The sequence below is a fragment of the Manacus vitellinus genome, unplaced genomic scaffold (assembly GCF_001715985.3).
Source record: "Manacus vitellinus isolate BGI_N305 unplaced genomic scaffold, ASM171598v3 scaffold_5_pilon, whole genome shotgun sequence".
NCBI lineage: Eukaryota > Metazoa > Chordata > Aves > Passeriformes > Pipridae > Manacus > Manacus vitellinus.
Window position 1 is genome coordinate 9,685,056 of NW_021940682.1, and position 20,558 is coordinate 9,705,613.

General features: G+C 42.3%; 1 protein-coding gene across 2 annotated transcripts in view; it reads right to left on the reverse strand.

The window, feature by feature from the left end:
- Positions 1-20,558, reverse strand: part of LOC103757267 (transmembrane protein 178B) — a 282,690-nt gene that overhangs the window by 81,127 nt on the left and 181,005 nt on the right. For both annotated transcript variants that reach the window (XM_029963547.1, XM_008923375.3), the window contains exon 3: positions 5,327-5,464. In XM_029963547.1, coding sequence (XP_029819407.1) covers positions 5,327-5,464 — 138 coding nt within the window. The remainder of the gene's footprint in view (positions 1-5,326; positions 5,465-20,558) is intronic.

The window sequence follows — 20,558 nt, forward strand, 5'->3', positions numbered from 1 at the left end:
CACAAGACAAAACTGGCAGAGTCCTGATAAGAGTGAAGAGAACAGGTAAAACAGTAAACAAGTGCAGAGATTATTTATTGCGTTTATTTGCAGTAAATTTGGAACAAAATAAGACAACACAGAAGTCTCTCCCTGAAGGGCTGCCTTGTTAGGCGTGCAGTAAAACCTCAAACTATTTCACTGAAATGTGTTCTCAGAACAAATTACAGACTTACAAAAGGAAAATACATGAATGTGCAGCTGAAGGACAGAGCTCTGATAAGGATGATAAAACGTTATTCTTTGTCGGTCTTCTAATATGTTTATAAAGGTAAGTGATGTAGCTTTGGCCAGGGATAATTGTGTGCTAAAGCAAGTACCAGAACAAGATACTGGAAGTACCATTTTGTATTTCCAGCTGGGACAACAGACAGCAGTTCAGCAGGGAGGTGCACAGGTAGGGAAGGGGAGGATGCAACCACTGCCAAAACATTGGACCATGCCACCATGGGGCAGCTCTACCATCCCACCTTCCCCACAGCAGGCACCGATGAGGAGGAAAAGGTTTGGAGCATTTAGGTACAAAGTCAGCCCTACCCTCAAATTAGAAATAATGCAAGCCACGTGATATGTCAAAACAGCTGACTGAAATCAGCTGAACTGGGATAACAACAGGGTATCAGAGATTGTCTTAAAAGATGATTTTATAAAGCATGTAGAATAACAGAAGGTTTGGTGAGGTTGGCTTTGCATGGTTGTGGAAGAACAATCAACCTAGCAGAATCTGAGATGTTGAAGTAAGAAACTCCTATGAATGAATGTGCTGGAGAGCAAGTAGAAAAACCAACAGTTAGATAGATATAAGCTTGTTTGCTTGTCATGATACAGGAAAGAAGGGATTCCTGAAGACAACAGAATTTGCCTTGGTAGAGTTACCATGTGCCAGTTCACAATATCTCAACTCTTTGGAGCTGGAAGTAAAACTGAAATTTGACCTTGACAATACAACTGTTGAGGGACACTAACCAAATTAATTGACAGGTTTGCCATGATAGTAAACCCAAACAAGTCCAGGATTTGAATACATCCAAAAGAACTTCTCAAAGCCAGAAAATGTGAGCACCACTTCTTGGCAACTGATAAGGAGGTCACATCCAGACTTCAAAAAGCTAAGGCATAGTTTTAGTGCTAGTAAATTTTCTTTGTTAAAAACACAGCATATAAAATGCCCCCCATACATTTCCTCAGGTAGATGTTTAACTGAATTCCTGTTAGACTACAAGTAGGTCCTTGATGAGCATGAAAGCATCAAGTTTGCCACAGGACTCTAACATTTGGAAGTAGTGTCACAGATGCTTCTAAGGCTCCAGAAATTATTATAAAATTACAAAATTACTGGATGGAGCTTTTACTGGTGCACAGATTTTCAGTAATTTGCATGAGAAGAAAACACAAGAAGCTGCAAGAGGATGTGCTCCGAGTCATGTATAATTTGAGTGTGACCCACTTCTGTAATAGAATTAAACAGTCTCAAGTAAGATGAATAAAATGAACTGATCAGTGAAATTTAGAAGCACAATTCCAAATGGAGAAACTCTCAAAAGGAGAAACTCTCCCACCTTGCAGGGTAAAATGATACTGACAATACTGAAATGGAACTACAAGAGATAGTGCAATTGTGGGTACAGAAGGCAATGCAACAACACCATCATGCACAATGAGATAAAAAATAGTAAACATAATTTGCAGTATCCATCTGGCTCCGTACAAGATGAGGGAGCGAAAAAAATCCTACTGTGGTCAGGCAAATGCTGTCATTCAAGATAAGGGATCCAAGTATAAATTCTACAATAAATTCAGAAAATTATGCAAAAAAAAAACCCCTTTCAAAGCCATAAGAGACCTGTGATTGCTGTTGATACAGATACATTTGGACTAAACAGAAAAGATGAATTATTAATACTTTTGACTTGTTACAAAACATGCTGAATAACACTGTAAAACACACTCTAAATCACAGTTTACATGTCCTGGATTCCAGATGAACCAATACCAGATAATGGCCTGCATTTCACAAGTGACTTGTTTCAGCAATTTGCTTGAGAAATCAGATCAACCAGACTACAGCAAGTCCTTAGGAGGCACTGCCACATGAGCAAGCAAGAAAACTGTTTGGTAAATATAATAAAGAACCAGAGGTCCAAGCAAACCACGTCTGGCCTTGTTAGATTATTATAGCACACTTCTTAGTGCTCTGTTGAGATTTCCTGTTCAAAGAATTATGGGCAATAAGGGACAAACCCCATAGATGAGTTAAGACAGCAACATTTAAGCATTATAAAAGAGCTATTTGTCTATAACACAAACAGAGGGAATACTACAAACACAGCCAAGACAAGTGGCATTGCAAATGGAAGGCAAAGTTAGATTTCAAGGTGATTTTATAGCTACCAATTGAACACAGTCTCCTCTCAGCTGCAATGAAGTCAGATGACATAAACCTTCCAAATCATTTTTCTCATTATTGGACTAGAGAAAAAGTTAAGTAAAACTGAGAGGCACTCTGGCTCCATGCATTTTAAGGACCAGTACAATACTATGTTGACAGAATTTATGTCATGACAGAAGAACCAGCTTTGTATTCAAACACCATCCATCAATAAAATAGTTTAAGTTCAAAGATTCATTGACTGTAAGAGGAATGACTGTGTAACATATGACAGCCTCAGAACATTGATAGATTAGATTGGTCTAGTTGTGTATTTTATTAACTGACTCCTTCAGTCTGTAGATGTTACTTTACACACATTTGCTGTTAAAAGAAATCAGTATAGCAGTTGCTACTGACTTGTGCAAAACAAGAAAGAGAGTAACCTTTGGGTAACGCTGATCCACGTGTGCGCTGAAGCAGAGAACAATTTTCATCTCCTCCCAAAACATCTTTATTTCAAATATTACACATCTTGACAGAATTTGGCAGATAAAATAATCTGGTGCCTCTCATTTCAATTAGTTTCAGATTCCAACTGCTGGATCTTGTTATTATTTTGTCTGTGCAAAGAGCATTCTACTATCAGATGGCTTCTCACTGCATAGGTACTTACACAATGTGTTCAAGTAATTTATAAACCTTCTGTTAAACAGTTACAAGCAATTGGCTTTTTGTGGCATGCTTTTTCTTGTTTTTCAAACCTTGACTCATTCTTGTAGCTCTTCTGCAAACCTCTCCCAATCTTTCCACATCCTTCTTTAGCATTGACACCAGATTAGAATGTCCAGAAACAGTTTTGCTTTGCCCAGAGATAACCCCACCTCATGCTTTCATCGCATATTCCCATAAAAACCAACACATTTAGCAGCTGCACTGCACTGAGAGCTCCTGTGCAGCTGGATGATCCCAGCAACCACGATCTGAGAGACCTTTTCAGAGCTGCTGCTTTCTGAGGGGGCCTCTTGTTCTGCGAGGATGACTGACACCTTTTGTTCCCAGCTGCATGACCTTGGACGTGTCTCCACTGAAATGTGTATTGTTTGAGCACACCAAAAGATGGCTTTGTAAGCTATGAGTGACCCCTCCCATGACATATGGTTACACTGAATCTCCTTTCACCTGAAAACTTTAACAGTCATCTTTCAAATCACTGCCAAATAACTGAGCCAAAAAGAAATCCCTGCAGCTGCACTAGAAACCACCCCATATATAATAATTTCCAATTAGCAAACAAGACATAGCTAGTTTCTAACAGATTTTTCTGTATTTATTTTGTATTCTCTTAATGTTTTAATCTGAATGTCGTGCTGTAGCAAGTTAAATATCACACAGATATCTAAGCACAGTAAAACAAAATAACCCCCCATGCAAACTAATTAAATGCAAATTAATTATATAAGAAATATCAAGTTAATTCAGCAGGCCCATTGCCCACAACACTTTGACACCCACAACAAACCATTTACAGAATCCCCACAAAGACCAGTGTGTGCTTGCACAAGGTGCAAGTGACTTCAAATGTGTTTGTGGGCACGGAGAGAGCTGATGTCTAATGTCACCAGTACAACAACACTGGAACATAAATACTTGTTACTTGAGCACTTAACTCCTCTTCTGGGACTGCAGAAGCTTTTCTGTATGTCATACACTTATCTATATCACACCACAGTACAGATAAACAGATGATAAAATGCACTGAAGTGATGATCTGCCTGGAGGGCAAAAGCCCAGCTAAACAAAAACCACCAAAGAAAATAAGAGAGAACAGAAGGAGTGGTGTTCACTTTGAGACATTCACCCACCACTGTTTATGGGACTTGACTCTCACACCCTTCATTTCAAGTAACTGTGTGCCTTGAAATTTCTGCTAACAGAAAGCTGGATAGCATCTCTAGTAAGGAAGGCTGGAACATGACATGGCAAATGTTGGATGACCTTGAGGGCTGGTGTAGTAGAAATGGGAAAAGCTCAAAAGCACAGAGTGCCAGGACATGTACTTGGGGAGTAATAAACAGAACCTCTGCTGTAAATTGTGATAGAACCAGTAGGAAATCACAAAGGAGGAGAAAGGCCTGGATGCATCATCCAACTGAAGGATGACTGTGGGTCTCCAGTGTGATGCAGCATGAAAAAAGCAAATACAACCACAAAATACTTCAGGCAAGGAATTTCCATCAGAGAAAGGGAACCATCGCCCCACTTATACAAGGCATTGATCAGACCTTGTTAGGGAATGGTCCTTCTCATCCATATGTGAGAAAGGCAAGTACAAACAAGAACAGGTTGCAGAAAGGGCTGCTAGATTGATAACAGGTCTTACACAGAGAAGTCTACATGAAAGCATATGTAGAGTGGGAAAAAGAACACAGAGGATACCATTGCTCTTCATATGTACATCAGAGAAAGAGAGACACATAAACTAAAGGTTACATCTGTCTCAAGAACAATTGATAAGTACATGTTACAACTTGCAGCACAGTTTCTAGTTATCAAAGTGTCCCACTGTGGGACAGTGGTGGGAATAATATCTGCATAATCTTCAGATTTTTTTACTGAGCTTATTAAGTTTAAGGGTGACAGTGTTACTTGCAACCACAGAGTATTAGATTAAACAACTCAGAGGGCCCTTTCTAGTCCTGTGAGTTACAGACACTGTTTTGTGATAGAAGTAACATGTAGCTACGGTTGAGTGATCCTTGTTGTACCCCAGAAGGCACTTGGAATGAAAACAAGTCCAGATCACTCAAAAAACCCTGAAAACATGTTTTCAGTGACTTGGAAAAGAAAGGACATGTGGAAAGAGGGAACACGAAAACAAGAAGACAAATAAATTTCTTCAAACACCACCATTCTTACCTCCCATGAGGAAGAGAAGCCCCGCCACATACTGCATAAGGCCTCGATCCCAACAGCACCCCAGCACCCCGATAATCCATCCAAAGAGGATGATGGCCACAGCCATGCCCATGAAGCCAGCTGTCATCCTGCGCAGATCTGCAGTGGGGAAGACAGAAAATCAATGTGAGTGTGGACACTGATAAATCAGCATGATGATGGGTTCATAACAGTCTTAATCCAAAATGCTACTGATCCTGCAGGGTTACCAGTGTGTGTTGGCATGGGATGATTTGAGTAAGGATGATTCAGATAGGGGACAAGCTGTAAATTAAGATACTAACTTGGGCTGAGGAGGGAGAGCAGGTGACCATTTTACCACACAATAAGGCTCAGCGCAGATGCACTCAAGTGACTTGTGACAACTTGCTCAGGAGTTAGAAGTTGTAAAATGGCCTCAGTGCAACGTTGTATCTAATAGCTGTAGTCTCTGGGTACTAGCACAACATCTGTTTACATCCTGCCTTCTCATCTCTGCCCATTACTCCACTGCATTCAGTGGATGCACCTGCTCAAACTGATCGGCAAAGCGGTTTCTGTGCTTCGTGCCGGGCAGACGTGACAGAGGATTCACCTCGATTCTGACCCGCTGTGTGATCTTGGGCAAGTCACTGAGCCCCTCCGGGCTGCAGCTTCCCACATGTGAGTTGGGCCATAGTGCCTTGGTGTCCAGCAGTGGGATGAGTGAAACCTGGGACATTCAGAACAGGGAGGCACACGGGTATTCTGGTGTCACACCTAATAAATGCGCTGTAGATGCACGGCTGGGACACAGGACACTTCATTGCCCTCTCTTGTATCCAGATGGTGACCTTGCTGGATGGTTTTTGGTGAGGACATTTTCTGAGTGCTCCAGGGAGCACTAAGAGTAAGAGGAGGGCAGGGGGTTGGAGTGAAACATTTTGTGCTTTTCAGGTGTGGACTGAGTACCACTTCTGATATGGGTGCAAGGGATTGACATGCATTTGTTTCATAAATAAAGGAAAAGGACCCCCAAGACCTAATGTAAGGAATCCTTAAATTAAGGCCTGGCTATGTTGCATATTTGCCTTCTGCAAAAATGATGGGACTGCTGGGATCCCTCTCCCTGCATGTGCTGGGAAAAAAAATAAAATTCTTCACAGTTGGTTTTGATTTGAAATCTGGGCAGTGAGACCACCTGGCAACCGAAAGAGCAAGGACTATGTGAGCTAAAGAGCATTTTCACACCCTCAAATAATGAAACAGATGGGGTTATCTTCACTAACATTTGATTGTTCCCTGTCCCCCCTCATGCACGCATAAAAAGTTTAAGCACTGATATGTCAAGAGTATATGTACGGGGAAAATTCCAGCCAAGTCAGCTCTCCAAACATTTGTTTCCTTCTTGAAACTTTTTTTTTTATAGCAATGATTTTACTTTTATTTTTTTTCAAGGAACAGAATGCTTATGACAGAGAAGGAAGATTTGAAAACTGTGAATCATCCTCCAATCTCTATGGCAGCTTTTCTCCTTGGCTGGCCTTGGACTATTTCTCAATTTCTGTAATTTTTTATGTTCTTCCCACAGTGGATAAAAGGACCACCAACACCAGCAGTGCAGATTCAATGAAATTTCTGAATAGTGATAAAATCCCGCCATCAGAGATTTATGTACCCAAAATGCTAAGCATCCACAAGGTCTATAGGTATGTTGGGACAGAATGATTTGATTTAATGGAAGGCAGTTCACTCAGATTCATGTTCATTATAGCCTTTCTTATGCAAGATCAAGTTGCAGAATGTAACCCCTCCCTTGAAACTATAACTGGTTCCTGTGGACTGTCACTGATTTTTCAAGGAGTCTCTCTGACAACAGATAACCAGGTCTTCAGGCCACCAGTGATCAGGCCCTTTTAACAAGATACACATCTTAAAAGTCGTACTTTTTTCTTAGGTTTTGTGACTGTCCCACCACATTTGAGTATGTTCAAGGAGTTTTAGTGTAGAAAAAAGAAAAAAAAAGCATTTCCTGCAGCAACTTGTACTTCCCATAGGCAATGCTAGCCTCTGCTCCTTGGGAATTTGAGTGCTTTCTAAAACAAGCAGCAATGTTGGTAAGCATGTTTGACGGCCGAATGTCTCCCTGCTTTTTCAGCCCATGAAGGCTCAATTCGAAAGATGAATGAAAACATAAAATGTTTACTGTTTCCTATGTCATCTTCAATAACAGCACAACATGTCTCTCGGAGGTGCTGCACAGCTGTCTGTGTCAGCCCTACAAACTCCTTCCATTATAACTTGTGACTGCTGACTCTGGGTAACAACAGCACTTGTTCTTCCTAATGGAAACATACCCTAACAACCTGCTTTTAATGAGCTGAATTTAAATAGCCTTATTCAGCTGCAAGATGTCTATAACTCCTCGACCTACCCCAACACCTAGCTGATTGAGCCAGTTTTCATAGGTCCCAGAGTGGATCACAAGCATTCCCACATCCTGTACACCAAACTAAGGAATGTTTTTTTATCCCACTAAAACCAGTGTGAGTTTTGCCACTGAACAGAAGAGTTAAAGGACCAGGACCAAGATTTCTAGGCTGAATTTTAATGTTTGTTTCACTTGACCTCTCCTCCTGATGGAGCCTGAAATTCCCTTTCTAACAACACAGCAAAATTCATCATCTTAACTCTGGCCTTACATTATCTCTTGAAAAAAGCCAGAAAGCTAACTTCTGGCAGACACTCAATACCACATGTTAAAAAATTCAAAATGGAACTTCTTTATGAAATCTTAGTTGTCACAAGTTCAGTGAGCTTAGTTTAAGATTGCCACTGCTTAGGCCAATTGCAAATCTGCTCCTCACAATTCCGTTGGTTAGGGCTTATCTGAAACAAATAAAGCACAAACTTTCTTTTCTATTCAAAACCATCTTGGCTTTTGTCCTACCATAGCGTTCCCCAATGGGAGCCCTTGCAAAGGGCAGCGCTGGGAAAGGGGGTTTCAAAGTTGTTTCCAACAATAGCCTGCACTTGTCCAACAGCATCTTCCTGGTGCTCCTCACCTGCCCACAGGAAGCTGAGGTCAGTGCTCGGTTCAAGTCTATTCAAAGTGATTCTTTTGCAGAAAAGTACTTATTGTATGTAAAAGAATCATCACCCTCAGGGTATTTAGTGAAGGCCAGGGAACAGGAGCCTATATTCCCTGGACTCAATCTCTATTAGTGGTACTTTTTATGATCACTGTTTTGTTGGTGCAGGCTCCACATGGAAAGGACAGAAGAAAAGCAAAGATTTGCATTGTGTACTCGAGGCAATTTTTAAATTTGTTCTGCTAATTTAGGATGGAGGGCTGACATATAAATAAACAATAGCTCATCAGTACAAATTGATGGGGTTTTGTCTGAGTTTGATTGGCACTGATAAGACCCTTCCTGAATGCATCCCGCAAAGGTAAAAAGGGTCATGCTGTCATGTAATGCCACTTGATGTCATTTGAGCATATCCTGAGTTTGTTTGGCTTCGTTTTTCTGAAATTGCTCTTATTTTTAGACTATGAAATGAATAGTTCTCTACATTCTTTCTCTCTTTGAAAACCTCTCTCAGTAACTACAGCATCTCAGGGTCATGGCATGATGATCTCAATCAACTGAATGAGTGGCTGTGCCAGCAAAATGCACTGTTGTATCTTATACAGCCAAATGGGAGCTGCAACAGCAAACATAGCTTATCTCAGTGCACTCCTGTGCATTTCTTAGCTGGTTATAAAGCTGATCCTCTCCTGGATACCCATCTCATGTCCTCACACTGCAGCAAAGTGCACAGACTGCAGGGACACTTTGAATTCCCCTTCTCCACTATCTAGCAAACCAAACCTTCAGAAGTGTAGTTACAAGGTGCAAATAAGGAAGATGTTACATTGCTTTTTCTGTAACACCTACAATATAGAAGTTGAGTTTTAATACTTTGCCTATATGACCACTAGTTTCAATTATTTACTGTATGGACATAGATACCACCATCACTTGTGGGTGAAAGTGCAATATTATCTTTCCCCACATGTTTTAGAGACACCTTCTTCATCCCTTTTTCTTTTTGATGTTGACTAAAAGCTATGGGTGAATATCTTGTATTTGGGAGTCCTTTTCATGCCTAGTGCTGCTACAGGTGCTGCTGCAGGTGCTGCTGCATGTAAAAGGCAGGAAACTCAATCCTGACTCAAAATCAATACGGATCACCAGGCAAGGAATACAGCATTCATGAACTCTGTAAACAACAAATTTCCTGACTGTTTACAATGGAGAAGGGACAGGGAATGAAGTAATCCAATTCCTGTGACTAAAACTGACATGGTAAATTTGAAAGCTGCAAGCTTTGTGAATCGTGATAAAAAGAGAAATATTAGCATTTTAGACAACCTCCTTAAAATAGAGGCAGATTCTCATACAACAACGTGCATTTCCTAAAAGCATTTTAGTTTTCTGCTGGAGAATATTAACTCTAGAGGTTTTCTGAAGACAAATAAAGGCAGAAAAGCTGATTAAGATCCATTTATGTCCAAGCAACATGTGATGGAAGGTTCTCTCTGTCAGTTTGCCCTTTCTTTCACCCTGATATCTGTCCATCTGTATTTGTTATGAGCACTAAAGTAATTCATGCTGGTTATCACATCGTGGAAGAAGTTTCACACCTCAGCAGCTGCAAACATAACATGTTCTGAATCAGCTTTGCTTCTTGAAAATTTCAATATGCCTTTTTGACTTCTTATGTTCTGTCCACTATCTTGAAATTGCAAGTAATCTTTCTAAAGCAAGGGTTTGGTCTTCCTCTTGGTATCTTTCTATCTTCCTTTCCACAGAGTTTAATAATACTTCCAAAATACTAGAGATTTCTTTCCTCACAATGCATACAGCAAGGAATATATGAGCCTTTTGTGAAAGACGAGGAAACCAAGCTGAGAATAGTCAACATGCCCAAAGCTACATGAAAAGTTTGTGGAGGAGTATATAATTGAATCTATATTATCAGGCTTTCTGACCAGCCCTTGTGCCACATAGCACTGCTTGTTCTCAAGCATTTGGTAGCAGATCAAACTACAGTGCTTGTTATCAGACCATCAGAAAGTGCAAAACTGCTGTAAATAGTATTTCAGATATCCATCCTACATGTCCTCCTTTCTTCTCCCAGTACTGAAAGGTCCATAGGGACTAAGGACCCTGAAGTCTGTATGCAGAATACGTAGAACAGCTTAGGAGACATTCTGGGTGCAGCACCTTTCTTTCCTGAGGGGTCCCAACAAAAAGGGAAAACAAAAAGAAATCACAGATGGATTTCTGTGCCACTCTAGGACCAAATGTCAGGATACAGTAACGTCACAAGCACAAATAGACTGGGATGACATAATTCTTTAGCATAATCCCTCATTGCAGGTCACTTCAATCTATACCTTCCTGTACTAGATTCCCTCTGATTTGTCTTTAGCAGGGATTAAGATCACTTGTACTTAAAAAGATCTAAATCACTCTTTTTCTTTTTCCCAACAAATATATGTATTGGAAATTGTTCAAGAACAGCACACAGTCCTAGAGCACAGTTTACCAGATTTCACTAAGCTTTGTTTAAATTACTTCTCTTACAAAGAATCAGCAGCACAGAGGTATCTTTCCCTGACTTCATCTCTTCTCTTATCTCACCCTGAAACTTCAGGGGAGTAAGACAAAATTGGACAGATGTGTGTTTTATTGAAAGCCATCCCTAGCAGCTCCCAGGTACAATGAACAAGTGAGTGTTAATGCAGGTGATTTTGAGTGGCATCTTCTGGCTCTCACTATTCTCTCTGCAGAGCTCGAGACTGTGTTTTGGATGAGGTTGGCAAATAGAGGGTGAGGGTTTTAATCTTTTCTTTCTACTTCAGGTATGGAGAGATAAGAACAGAAATATGTATTAGTCTACCTGAGATGCAGTTAAAATCTCTGAGTGCCTTTTACTGAATCATGTGGCAAACCAGTCTTCAGTTTAAAGATTACTCTAATGCAATCGCAGTGAGTACAACCCACTCCAACAAAAGTAACAGTGGGTTATATTGATGTGGAAGTGATCAGAAATACGCACTCACAAACACACTCTAAAACACAACTCTCTCAAAGCTGAGAGAAAGAGCAACAGAAAACCCTTACAAAAAGAGAAACTGGCTCTCTCAAGGACATAGGTGAGCCTTCATATCTCCAGAGGTGCAATGGGGTTTATAAGATACATGCATAACATCTCCTAAACCAAAAAATCCCATCACCTTCTCTTGACAAGAGTTTGTTGCTTGTGTGACAAAGTATTAAGTGTTTGGTTGCCAGCACGTGTGAACTTGCCTGTAAGGAAATGCTGATAGGAAGCTTCTCAAGCTGGCTGTGGTCTGTGCTAGTCAACAAGTCCCTCGCGATGAGGTGTTTGTAGAATGGACATCCTGACACATGATTTATTCTTGTCAGGACAAGTCCATCTGCATAGATTTCCTCTGTCAGAATTCTTAAATTTTCTCACAGTTATTTAAACCAGAAACAATCACAAAAGAAAGGTGCCAGGTATGGACTGCTGGCACTTCAGTCTGCCTTCCTTCATAAGAAACTCCACAATTTCAGGTTCACGTGAGCAGTTCATCAGGGAGAAAAGAAGTCCTGTCTTCTACAAAGGCTGACACCTTTAGAGACTCATGCTGACAAACAGCAAACTCCACATGACGCTGCAATTTCTTATCTCTGGTGAATTCTCGTAAAGCACCGAAGAGGAAAGAGGATGTCCCAGACCAGGCCACACACTGGTGTGTTGCTGTCTGAAAGCAATTCCTCCAGTATTTGGGAACATTACAGGGGCCTAAGAAATTTTTCCAGTGGCTGAAAGCACTATCTGGAGCTCAGATACCAAGTTCTGATTTTATTCTTGGCTTTTGCTCATGTAGAACAGAGAGGAGACAAAAGAGGACCCCTAGATAATGAGAGTGATTTAAGAAGGCACTAGAGAAGGAAGGAAACAAAGATTGTTTAAGTGCATGGCAGAAAAGTGTGAGAAAAAGTGTCTCATGAGAGTGAAAAGACAGATTTGTTTTCGAGAGACTTTATGATATGGATATTACAGAGTTCAATGCATAAAGGAGGCATTTGCACAGCAGAAATTTAACATATTAGAAGCAGTTCTACTGCAGAAGGCAGAAGACTTATGTTATGCCTTGGGAAGAAGATGGCTGTGAATACCATCCTACAGAAGGGTTCAACCTTTTGCTCCAATCCTACTTCCCCTTCTGCTTAAAAAGAAACTTTGGCTAGAGAAGCAAAAGAATTTTATTATTATCTGGTAACAACAGTTACTGTTGGTAACAACAGTCACTCAGCTCTGAGTGACAGCAGGCTAGGAAGGAAAGAAAAAAGCTTTGCCCTTACAACCCCTGATGTAATGGGCCAGAGCAGCTGAGCCTATGCCAGAGCATCATTTGATTCTAGTCTCCTCTCCTCTCCTCTCCCCTATTCCACACCATTTTCTCACTTTCTCTGGTTCTGGAGAGGAGATTTTTTTTTTCTCAGAAAGTACCTGAAGTTGATAATTTATATTTATTTTGTGATGTTCAAGAGCTGCTCTTGAAGAGTCTTTCTACAGATTTACTATCCGTGCTTTTAACACTGCAATATGTGATCACCTGTGAACACTTCTGAGCTTCAGTCCCAGCAGAGTACACTTGTAATTTGCCCAGTCAACCCTTTCATCCCTCCTTTTGCTCTCTCATTCCCCAGAAACAGGGAAGAAAGACTGAGGCACTTCCATTTTTGGCCATCCTTCTTCATATTCATAGCTTTAATCCTTCCTGCTCCTGCTAGGTGAGGCCACACAAAGCAAACATTTCTCAGTTGTAACCAAGCTAAGAGGCTTTTCCTTACACAGCTTTCACAGATTATGCAGGTTTTGAAAAATCTGAGGCACATCCAATAAAATGTCTTCTGCTCAATTTCAGTGTAGACTTTGGGACTTCATGACATCAAAGCTGTGTTATTTTCCTCTTTCTCCCTTTCCATACTTTTGAAAAACTCAGATAGTACACACTTCTTTATGCTGGTTGCCTCTTACTCTGAGTGATCTCTACTTGGAGCCACCACACCACAGGTATGATCAGTCTCTCAGCACCACATTAGCCTGACCAGAGGGATCATTCCTGGAGGATGTGAGGTGTCATCTCCCTGTTCCCAGCACCTCCAGCACTGGTGGTAGTGGGAGAGGCCAGGTGGAAAGCCCAGCTGTCTAAATGGAAGTTTCCCTGCATTCTTCAATGACCTGGAAGGAATCTGCAATGGGCTCTGGGTTTAGGGCAAAGGCGACACCCTTTGTGGTGAAGCGCTTTCAGTGCTGGTGAGAAGCACAGCTCTGACACCACTAAGACTGAACTACTCCATTTGTCCCCCCACGAGGTACAGTGCACAGGAGGAAATACAGGGCAGGGCATCAGGGCCAGCTCCACCACACAACCCTGCTGCCAGGGTGTCCTGTGACACCTAAAGATGCCTTGGGGTCAAGGGACTGAGCATCTGGAGCAAGGAGCCCAGTGAGCTCTGCTTTCCCTGAAATCAGCAGGAGGGTTGGGTGCTCCAACCCTCCAACTCTCCAATTTTTGGAGGTTTTCCTCCAAAAATCAGACTTTCTCCTGTCTCCCAGAGGTGCTGTGGAAGCCAGTTCACCACTTTTTTCTTCTGAAGCATTCAGATAATAATGACATATAGTAACAGCTGTATGAAAATAGTCTGGATACAGAAAGCCCTATAACCTATTTTATATAGTAATGTCTTTATTATTCAGTTTACAAAATTCTCCTTCCATAGCAGACTTTACCCTGTTGCACTCTGCTTTTTATATGCTGGTCAACATCACAGTATCTACATATCCACCAAATACATGGAAGTTTATTAAGATTTAATCTTCAGTTAGTATCTCTTGAACCATTTCTTGCAAAGGTGGCCAGGGCTTATCAAGGCCAGAAAGAAGCAGAAAAAAAAAAAAGAATCACTTATTTTCTTTCAGTGAGGAAAGAAAAGAGGACAAAACCAGATAGGTAATTGAAGAGAGTGATGAGAAAAATTAAAGAAAAGCTTGCATTAAAGAAGACAAATGGAGTGTGACGAGCAAGAAACAGAGCTGTATGTAAAACTCCAGTATCAGGCAGCGTTAAGTGTCTTTTGTAAAAAGCAGATTTACCCTAAGCTTTTCCCAAAGAAAAATGAAGGTGAAGATATGCAGGAATGGAGCAGAGGAGGAGCCGGGGTAATACAGAAAAAGATAGACTTGGTAACAGCCCCTTTGTTTTACCTTTCTCCCTCTGCATTTGACTTGCCTCCTGTGCTGCCTATCCCAGCACCAAAGCCCTGCTCACATTCAGGAGCAACTAATGCATTATCATAAAGGTTTTTATTTCCCTTCAGCCCCTGCCCCAACCACTGCACAAGCCTGAGCATAATCCCAGCACAAAGCATTCCAAGCAGCACATTTGATAAACAGCCAGTATGAAAAAGGCTGGAGGTGGAGGGCTGGCATCTCTGCTTTATCAGTGCCCCAGCACTCTGCTCAAACATACTCATTCCACAGATCTCAGCATTAAACATTTTCATTCAGGAACTCTGAAAGATGTACCCTTGTTTTTTTAAAAAAATCGTTTAATGCAAGTGAGGTTGGGTTGAGGTCTAGGAAAAAAAGGAGGAAGGATGGAGTAGAAGGAGGGAGGAAGTACAGAAAGACAATTACAGCTGTGAAAAAAACACTGTCCCTTATTGAGAAATTTTGATTTTGAAGTTTACTCTTCTATTAACATTTAAATTGAAAGGCGTTTCTTCCAAGCTCCACATAGGAAACCAGAAAATCTGCATTTAAATAGATACCATTTAAATGTGGAGAAAAATATATATCAGCATTGAATGCTTCCCCATTTGACTGAAAAGAACTTCTCTTATAGATGATTATTAATTTTTTTTCTTTTTTCTTTGTGTGTGCTAAAAAGAGAAATTGGAAGTACATTAAAATTCTGCTTGGCACAAGAAAGAGATGGGGGGATGGTTGCTTAATTGACCAAAACCCTGATTTTGAGCTCAGCTTTTCTGCAGGAAGGCATCTGGAGCCTGCAGGAGGCAGTCGAGCCTGCTGCCAGGGTCAGGGCCAGGAGGGGCCTCTCCTGCCTGGTCCTGGGGACATGATGCCCATGCCCAAAGGGCTGCACATTCCCACTGCAATGCTCATCTCACTGGGGATGTCACCAAGTCCCCCCCATTCCCAGCAGGAGAATCAGATTTTCTGCAGGTTTTTTTAGACACCTTTGTGGCTTCAGGGAACCATCTAGAAAGCAGAGACATACACCTCCGTGAAAACTACCATGGCTCTTTCGTGTGGTGTTGAGCAGGGTGTCTGTCATAGCAGGAGAGCTCACAACTGAGAAGCCTGTGGGGTTTTGGGAGGCTGTGCTCAGAGGGTTTGGAAAGAAGTCCTGGGGCAAAAGGAAATGTTCACAAGTTGAGTCATATTTCACACCATGCTCTCATCATGTGCATTGGCACCTGGGGCTCTGCACAATCCACCACAATCCCAGAAACCTCGTATGAGACTTGGATCCAGTGTTTTGTGCAGTGCTACCTCCTCTCCTGTGACAAAAGCAGCAGGAAAAAAAAGTAAAAGCAGCCTCCTGAGCGGGGGAGAGTTGAAATGCCTAATAAACACACAGAGAGGTGGAAAGGTGGGACTGGATAAAGGCAATATTCCAGTATCCCCATGTCACATATGTACTCCATAACTCTTTCACTCACCTGTCCATCCCTGCCTCCTCTCTGCCCGAAGCGGCCAAGCTCATCCTTGCCACATGCCGGGGTCTCACACCCCATGTGTTGCCCTTCAGCTCACATACAGGGGGATGAACAGGAGATAGGAGGGGAGAAGGGAATTTCCTGCCTCATGACACGGGCTTTTCACTGGCTGTGTCCCCATTACATGTTTTTGTCACAAGTAGTGAAATGAAATTTCACCCACCAGCAGCATTCAGGGAGCAGCAATGAGCCAGCTGTGCATGGTGCTTGCTCTAATTCCAGGGTATGTTGGGCCTCATCACCACTCAAGAATCCCCAATCCTAAAATACTAATTTCTTTCTCTGCCACATCTTAGGGCTTATTCCTACAAAAAAGGTCAGACACATACTCCCCCCAGCAGTGCATTATTGGCCACCTCGATGGCCTTTTCTGTCATGTCAGTGAGGAGCAAAGAGGGTTGGTGTCCCAGAGGCTCAGCTAGGGACTCTGGTGACTTTAACCTTTAGGTCACTGGGCTGAATCTAGGTCAAGCTGGTGGTGGCTGTGAGTTACAGTCCAAAAGCCAGGGCAGTGGTTCCGGGGAAGTAGCAGCTCCATACAAACCCAAAGGACAAGTACCTATACTGTGCCTTGGCTCTCTTTAGAGAGTAACTCAGATTTAAACTTTTGGTGGGGTCTGGGCACTTCTCTCCTTCCTCCTCCTGTCTCTATGATGGATGGCTCCAGTGTTTCCAGCTGGAAACTGGGCTGACTTCAAAAAACATCAAGGTGGAAAAACCAAGGGGAAAAAATGAGGCATGAGAAGGATAGCTCAGTGATCCAGGTACTAGCAGAGTGTCTGTAAAGATGCAGATACTACTCTTTGCTGTCTCACAGACTTGCATGGCAAGAAAGTCAGGCTTTCTGTGCCTCAGTTCTCATAAACCGGGATAATCTCATCTCACCAGGTCATTTTGAAGATTAATACATTAAAGATTGTGTGAGGTTCTCTGCAGTGATGGTACCAGAAGCCCTAAAAATGCCTTGGACAGATAAAAACTGCAGTAGGATATGGGAATTTTTTTCAGTGCTGATTCGGAATTCAATCTGATTAAATCCGAAAAAGCACAGAGATGTAAATAAGCAAAACAGTAGCTCTCACCTGGGTACAGGCACCTGCAAACTTGGGGAGAGTAACTGGAAATCATGACTCTTTTTTTGGCCAAGTTGGTATCATGGAACCCAGACCCACAATCTCCCACTCTGACATTGGGTTTTCATCAGACCGAATTTTTGCAGCACGATCCTGTCTGTAGTCATGGGGTTGGTGAAGATGAACATCTACTGCCACTCTACACTGGAATTAATTTGGCCAACTCGCTCTTGTTGCCTCTCCATCTCCCTCTCCCAGCTTGCTGGGAACTCACAAAGAACAGCCTCATTCTTTCTGGGATCTCTAGCTGATTTTTTTCCTATGCTGATGACAAACACTTTCTGAAAATATATATGTGACAAGAAGAAATGTTCAGTAGAAATAGCAGGTGCCTGGAAAATAGATTCCCATTTGTCCTTCTCTGCCCATCTCCAAAACCCAATCATTTCTGTGTTAATAAGCTCGCTGACTATAATGTGGCACTAACCTTTCACAATTGATGCCAGTGACATTTTGACAGTTCCACATATGGGCCTGCCAAAAGCTGAAGGAATATAAATTTGCAATTTGGTAAAAAGCTGGGTGAGCAGCCAAAGCAGCTTGGGGGAAGGAGGAGAAAACCTCCAACCAGCCAAACAAAAGCCCACTACACAGATGTTATGCACATCCACAGCTGGAGTACCCCAGCAAACATGTGCTTGGAAAAAAAGCCTTAGGCACCTATTAAGGCCAGTGTAGCTTGATATGCCTCTCAGTAGATTCTCCTCACGTGGCAAATTTAGGAGAAGTCTTTCCTAGCAGAAGGGAAATGGGACATGGCGGTCAATCTGTGCAAACTATCTGGTTAACATCAGATCTCACAGGACTCAGCAGTTGCTCCAACAAGGAATCTTCAGTATTTTTGCCAATGTGATCAGCTGTAGGGAAACAACTATTTTCTAACACTGTTTCGTGGAGTGTCATTGAATTTACTTTTCAGAGTATCTCTTCACAAAACATCACTGACAGCTCGCAGATTGTATCACACACCATACATCCTCCTCAAATTACATCTATATTGAATCCCATAATATTTGGCTAAAAACTAACTTCCAGAAAGAGGTCCAATCATCATGTGACACAATGAGGAAAAGAAAAATGTTGCACTTAACAGTTTGTTCAGGTGGGTAGTTAACCCCCACTGCTGGACAATCTGTACTTTCAGAAGGATATGTCCAGTTTCTTCTTCCAGGCCGTTACTGCTACATGGTGAGGTTGAGAAGTGCTGTGATCCCTTCCTTCTGATCCCCGTTTCAGCAAGACTGAAATCACTTTTTTCCTGAAATTAGAGGACTGTGGCTTTTATGATGGTTTACTGATGCCTTTGTGGAAAATGTGGAGGTGTGTTTGCTGTATATGCGCATGTAAATAGTCAGGTGTTGTAATGGTATAGCTGCTGTACATGGCTAACCAGTGATGCAAAATTACTATTAAAATATAATGGTTTATTGAATTTTGTTTATGACAATGTGGGTCTTCTGGGAAGAAGATATGGGAAGACCAGGCAGAGAAGCATCACAAGGGTCTAGGTAAACATAACCCAGCTTTCACATGAGAGGCAATGGAGCATGCTCTTCTCATATCCAGAAACACAGAGTCAAATCTGGAGCCCAAAATACTTCCTAAGCAAGGGCAGTGGAACCCACTGATCAGCAGCTGCTGATGGAGGTGGGCTGACACTGAAAGTACAACTTCAAGAAAGCTGGATCTTTGCACAGGCTGGGAACAGTAAGCCTGATGAAAAAGTCAGATTTACTATTTTCAAAGCATTTTCCTTGGAGTGTTTTTGTGTTGAAGAAATAACAGTAGGGTAGCTGCTGGATCACTGTATTAAGCACGTTAGCGGGGAGTGTGAAGTATAAGACCTTTCTGAAGTAATGTCACTTGATAGGCAGGGGACTGTGGCCAAGGCTGGACCACTGTGTGGGTGTTTCATGTGACTGCAGGATACAGATGACTGCTTCCAGTGTGACATTTGTAAGGGGTTACACTTGATGGGATCGGGAGGATGATGGAGGTCAGAAGTGCAGGGTGTCCAGCACAGAGAGCATGCTGGATTTCACTGTGGTGTGCTTGATCTGAAGTCATTCAGCTGTCAGACTTCAGGAAGCAGCATGAAGGTGCTTCCAAAGCCAGTAAACATTACTTGGCTCTAACTGCATCTGGCAACACGTTCTTTCATCTAATATAACTAGTAGGATCCAACTTGGCATCTGAGACTACCTGGTCTCATCAAATAAAAAAAAGTGGGAACTTAGTCATTATTTGGCCACAGCTCTTCAAGCAGGTAGGGTTTCCACACATGGCATGGGACAGAGTGAGCCCCTACCTTGTTCTAGCAATGCTGGTGACACAGAATAGTCCATGGATGTTTATCCAAAGCTTTCTCCTAAAGTCATCTGCAGTTTCTCAGAGAGCCTCCCTGTCCCAGCACCCAGTTCCCACTCCCCAGAGGGCCTCATTTGCTTCCCTGACTTCCCGAGCCACTAATGAGCTGTGCTGTTATTCACGCTTTTTCAGGAAAAACCTATCCTTGCACAGGCTCCCCTGATGGCAGCCGCAGTGGAAGCACTGGTTAGTGGCAGATTTTCCTTCAGTGCATGTTAGCACTCCTGCTGCTGATATAATTTCACAAGCCTACACCAACTGTGGGAGATTTTCTGAGAAGTGACCGCATGCGAATGGCAGTCGGCCAGTTTGAACAGCCCCCGCACGCTCACCGGCGGGGTAGAAGGCTGAAAAATCTTGAAGCTGTATGTGGCCTCCTAGGACCTGTTACCTTTTCATGGAAAGCACCCCTTGAGCTTTGCTAAGGAGAACAGGGAGTGCTGCTAATGCAACAGACTCCTGCAGGCAGCACTCTGCCTGAGTCTGGCAGAGTGGTGTGAGGCCATGAGATGTGGCCTGACGTCTCTGAAGGGACTGATGCTTGCATGGTAAACAGGATAGAAGGGCCCCAACTCCTGAGGATATCAGTATATATCCTAGAAAATTATTTAAGATCACCTAAACCCAACAAAACTCCCTCAACACCACCAGCAGACCATAGTAGTGTTCCTTCATACCATGTATTTTTCAACTATCATCCAAATGGATTATATATAATCCATTGTATGTAATCCATCCAAATGGATTATTGTTGTTGCCATACACACAACACCTCACAAACCAAAGTCTCCATGCACCTCTGTCTCTGAAGTCTGCAGGCTGCACAGACACGTGAGGACAAAGGGTGCTCTCTGACCGTAC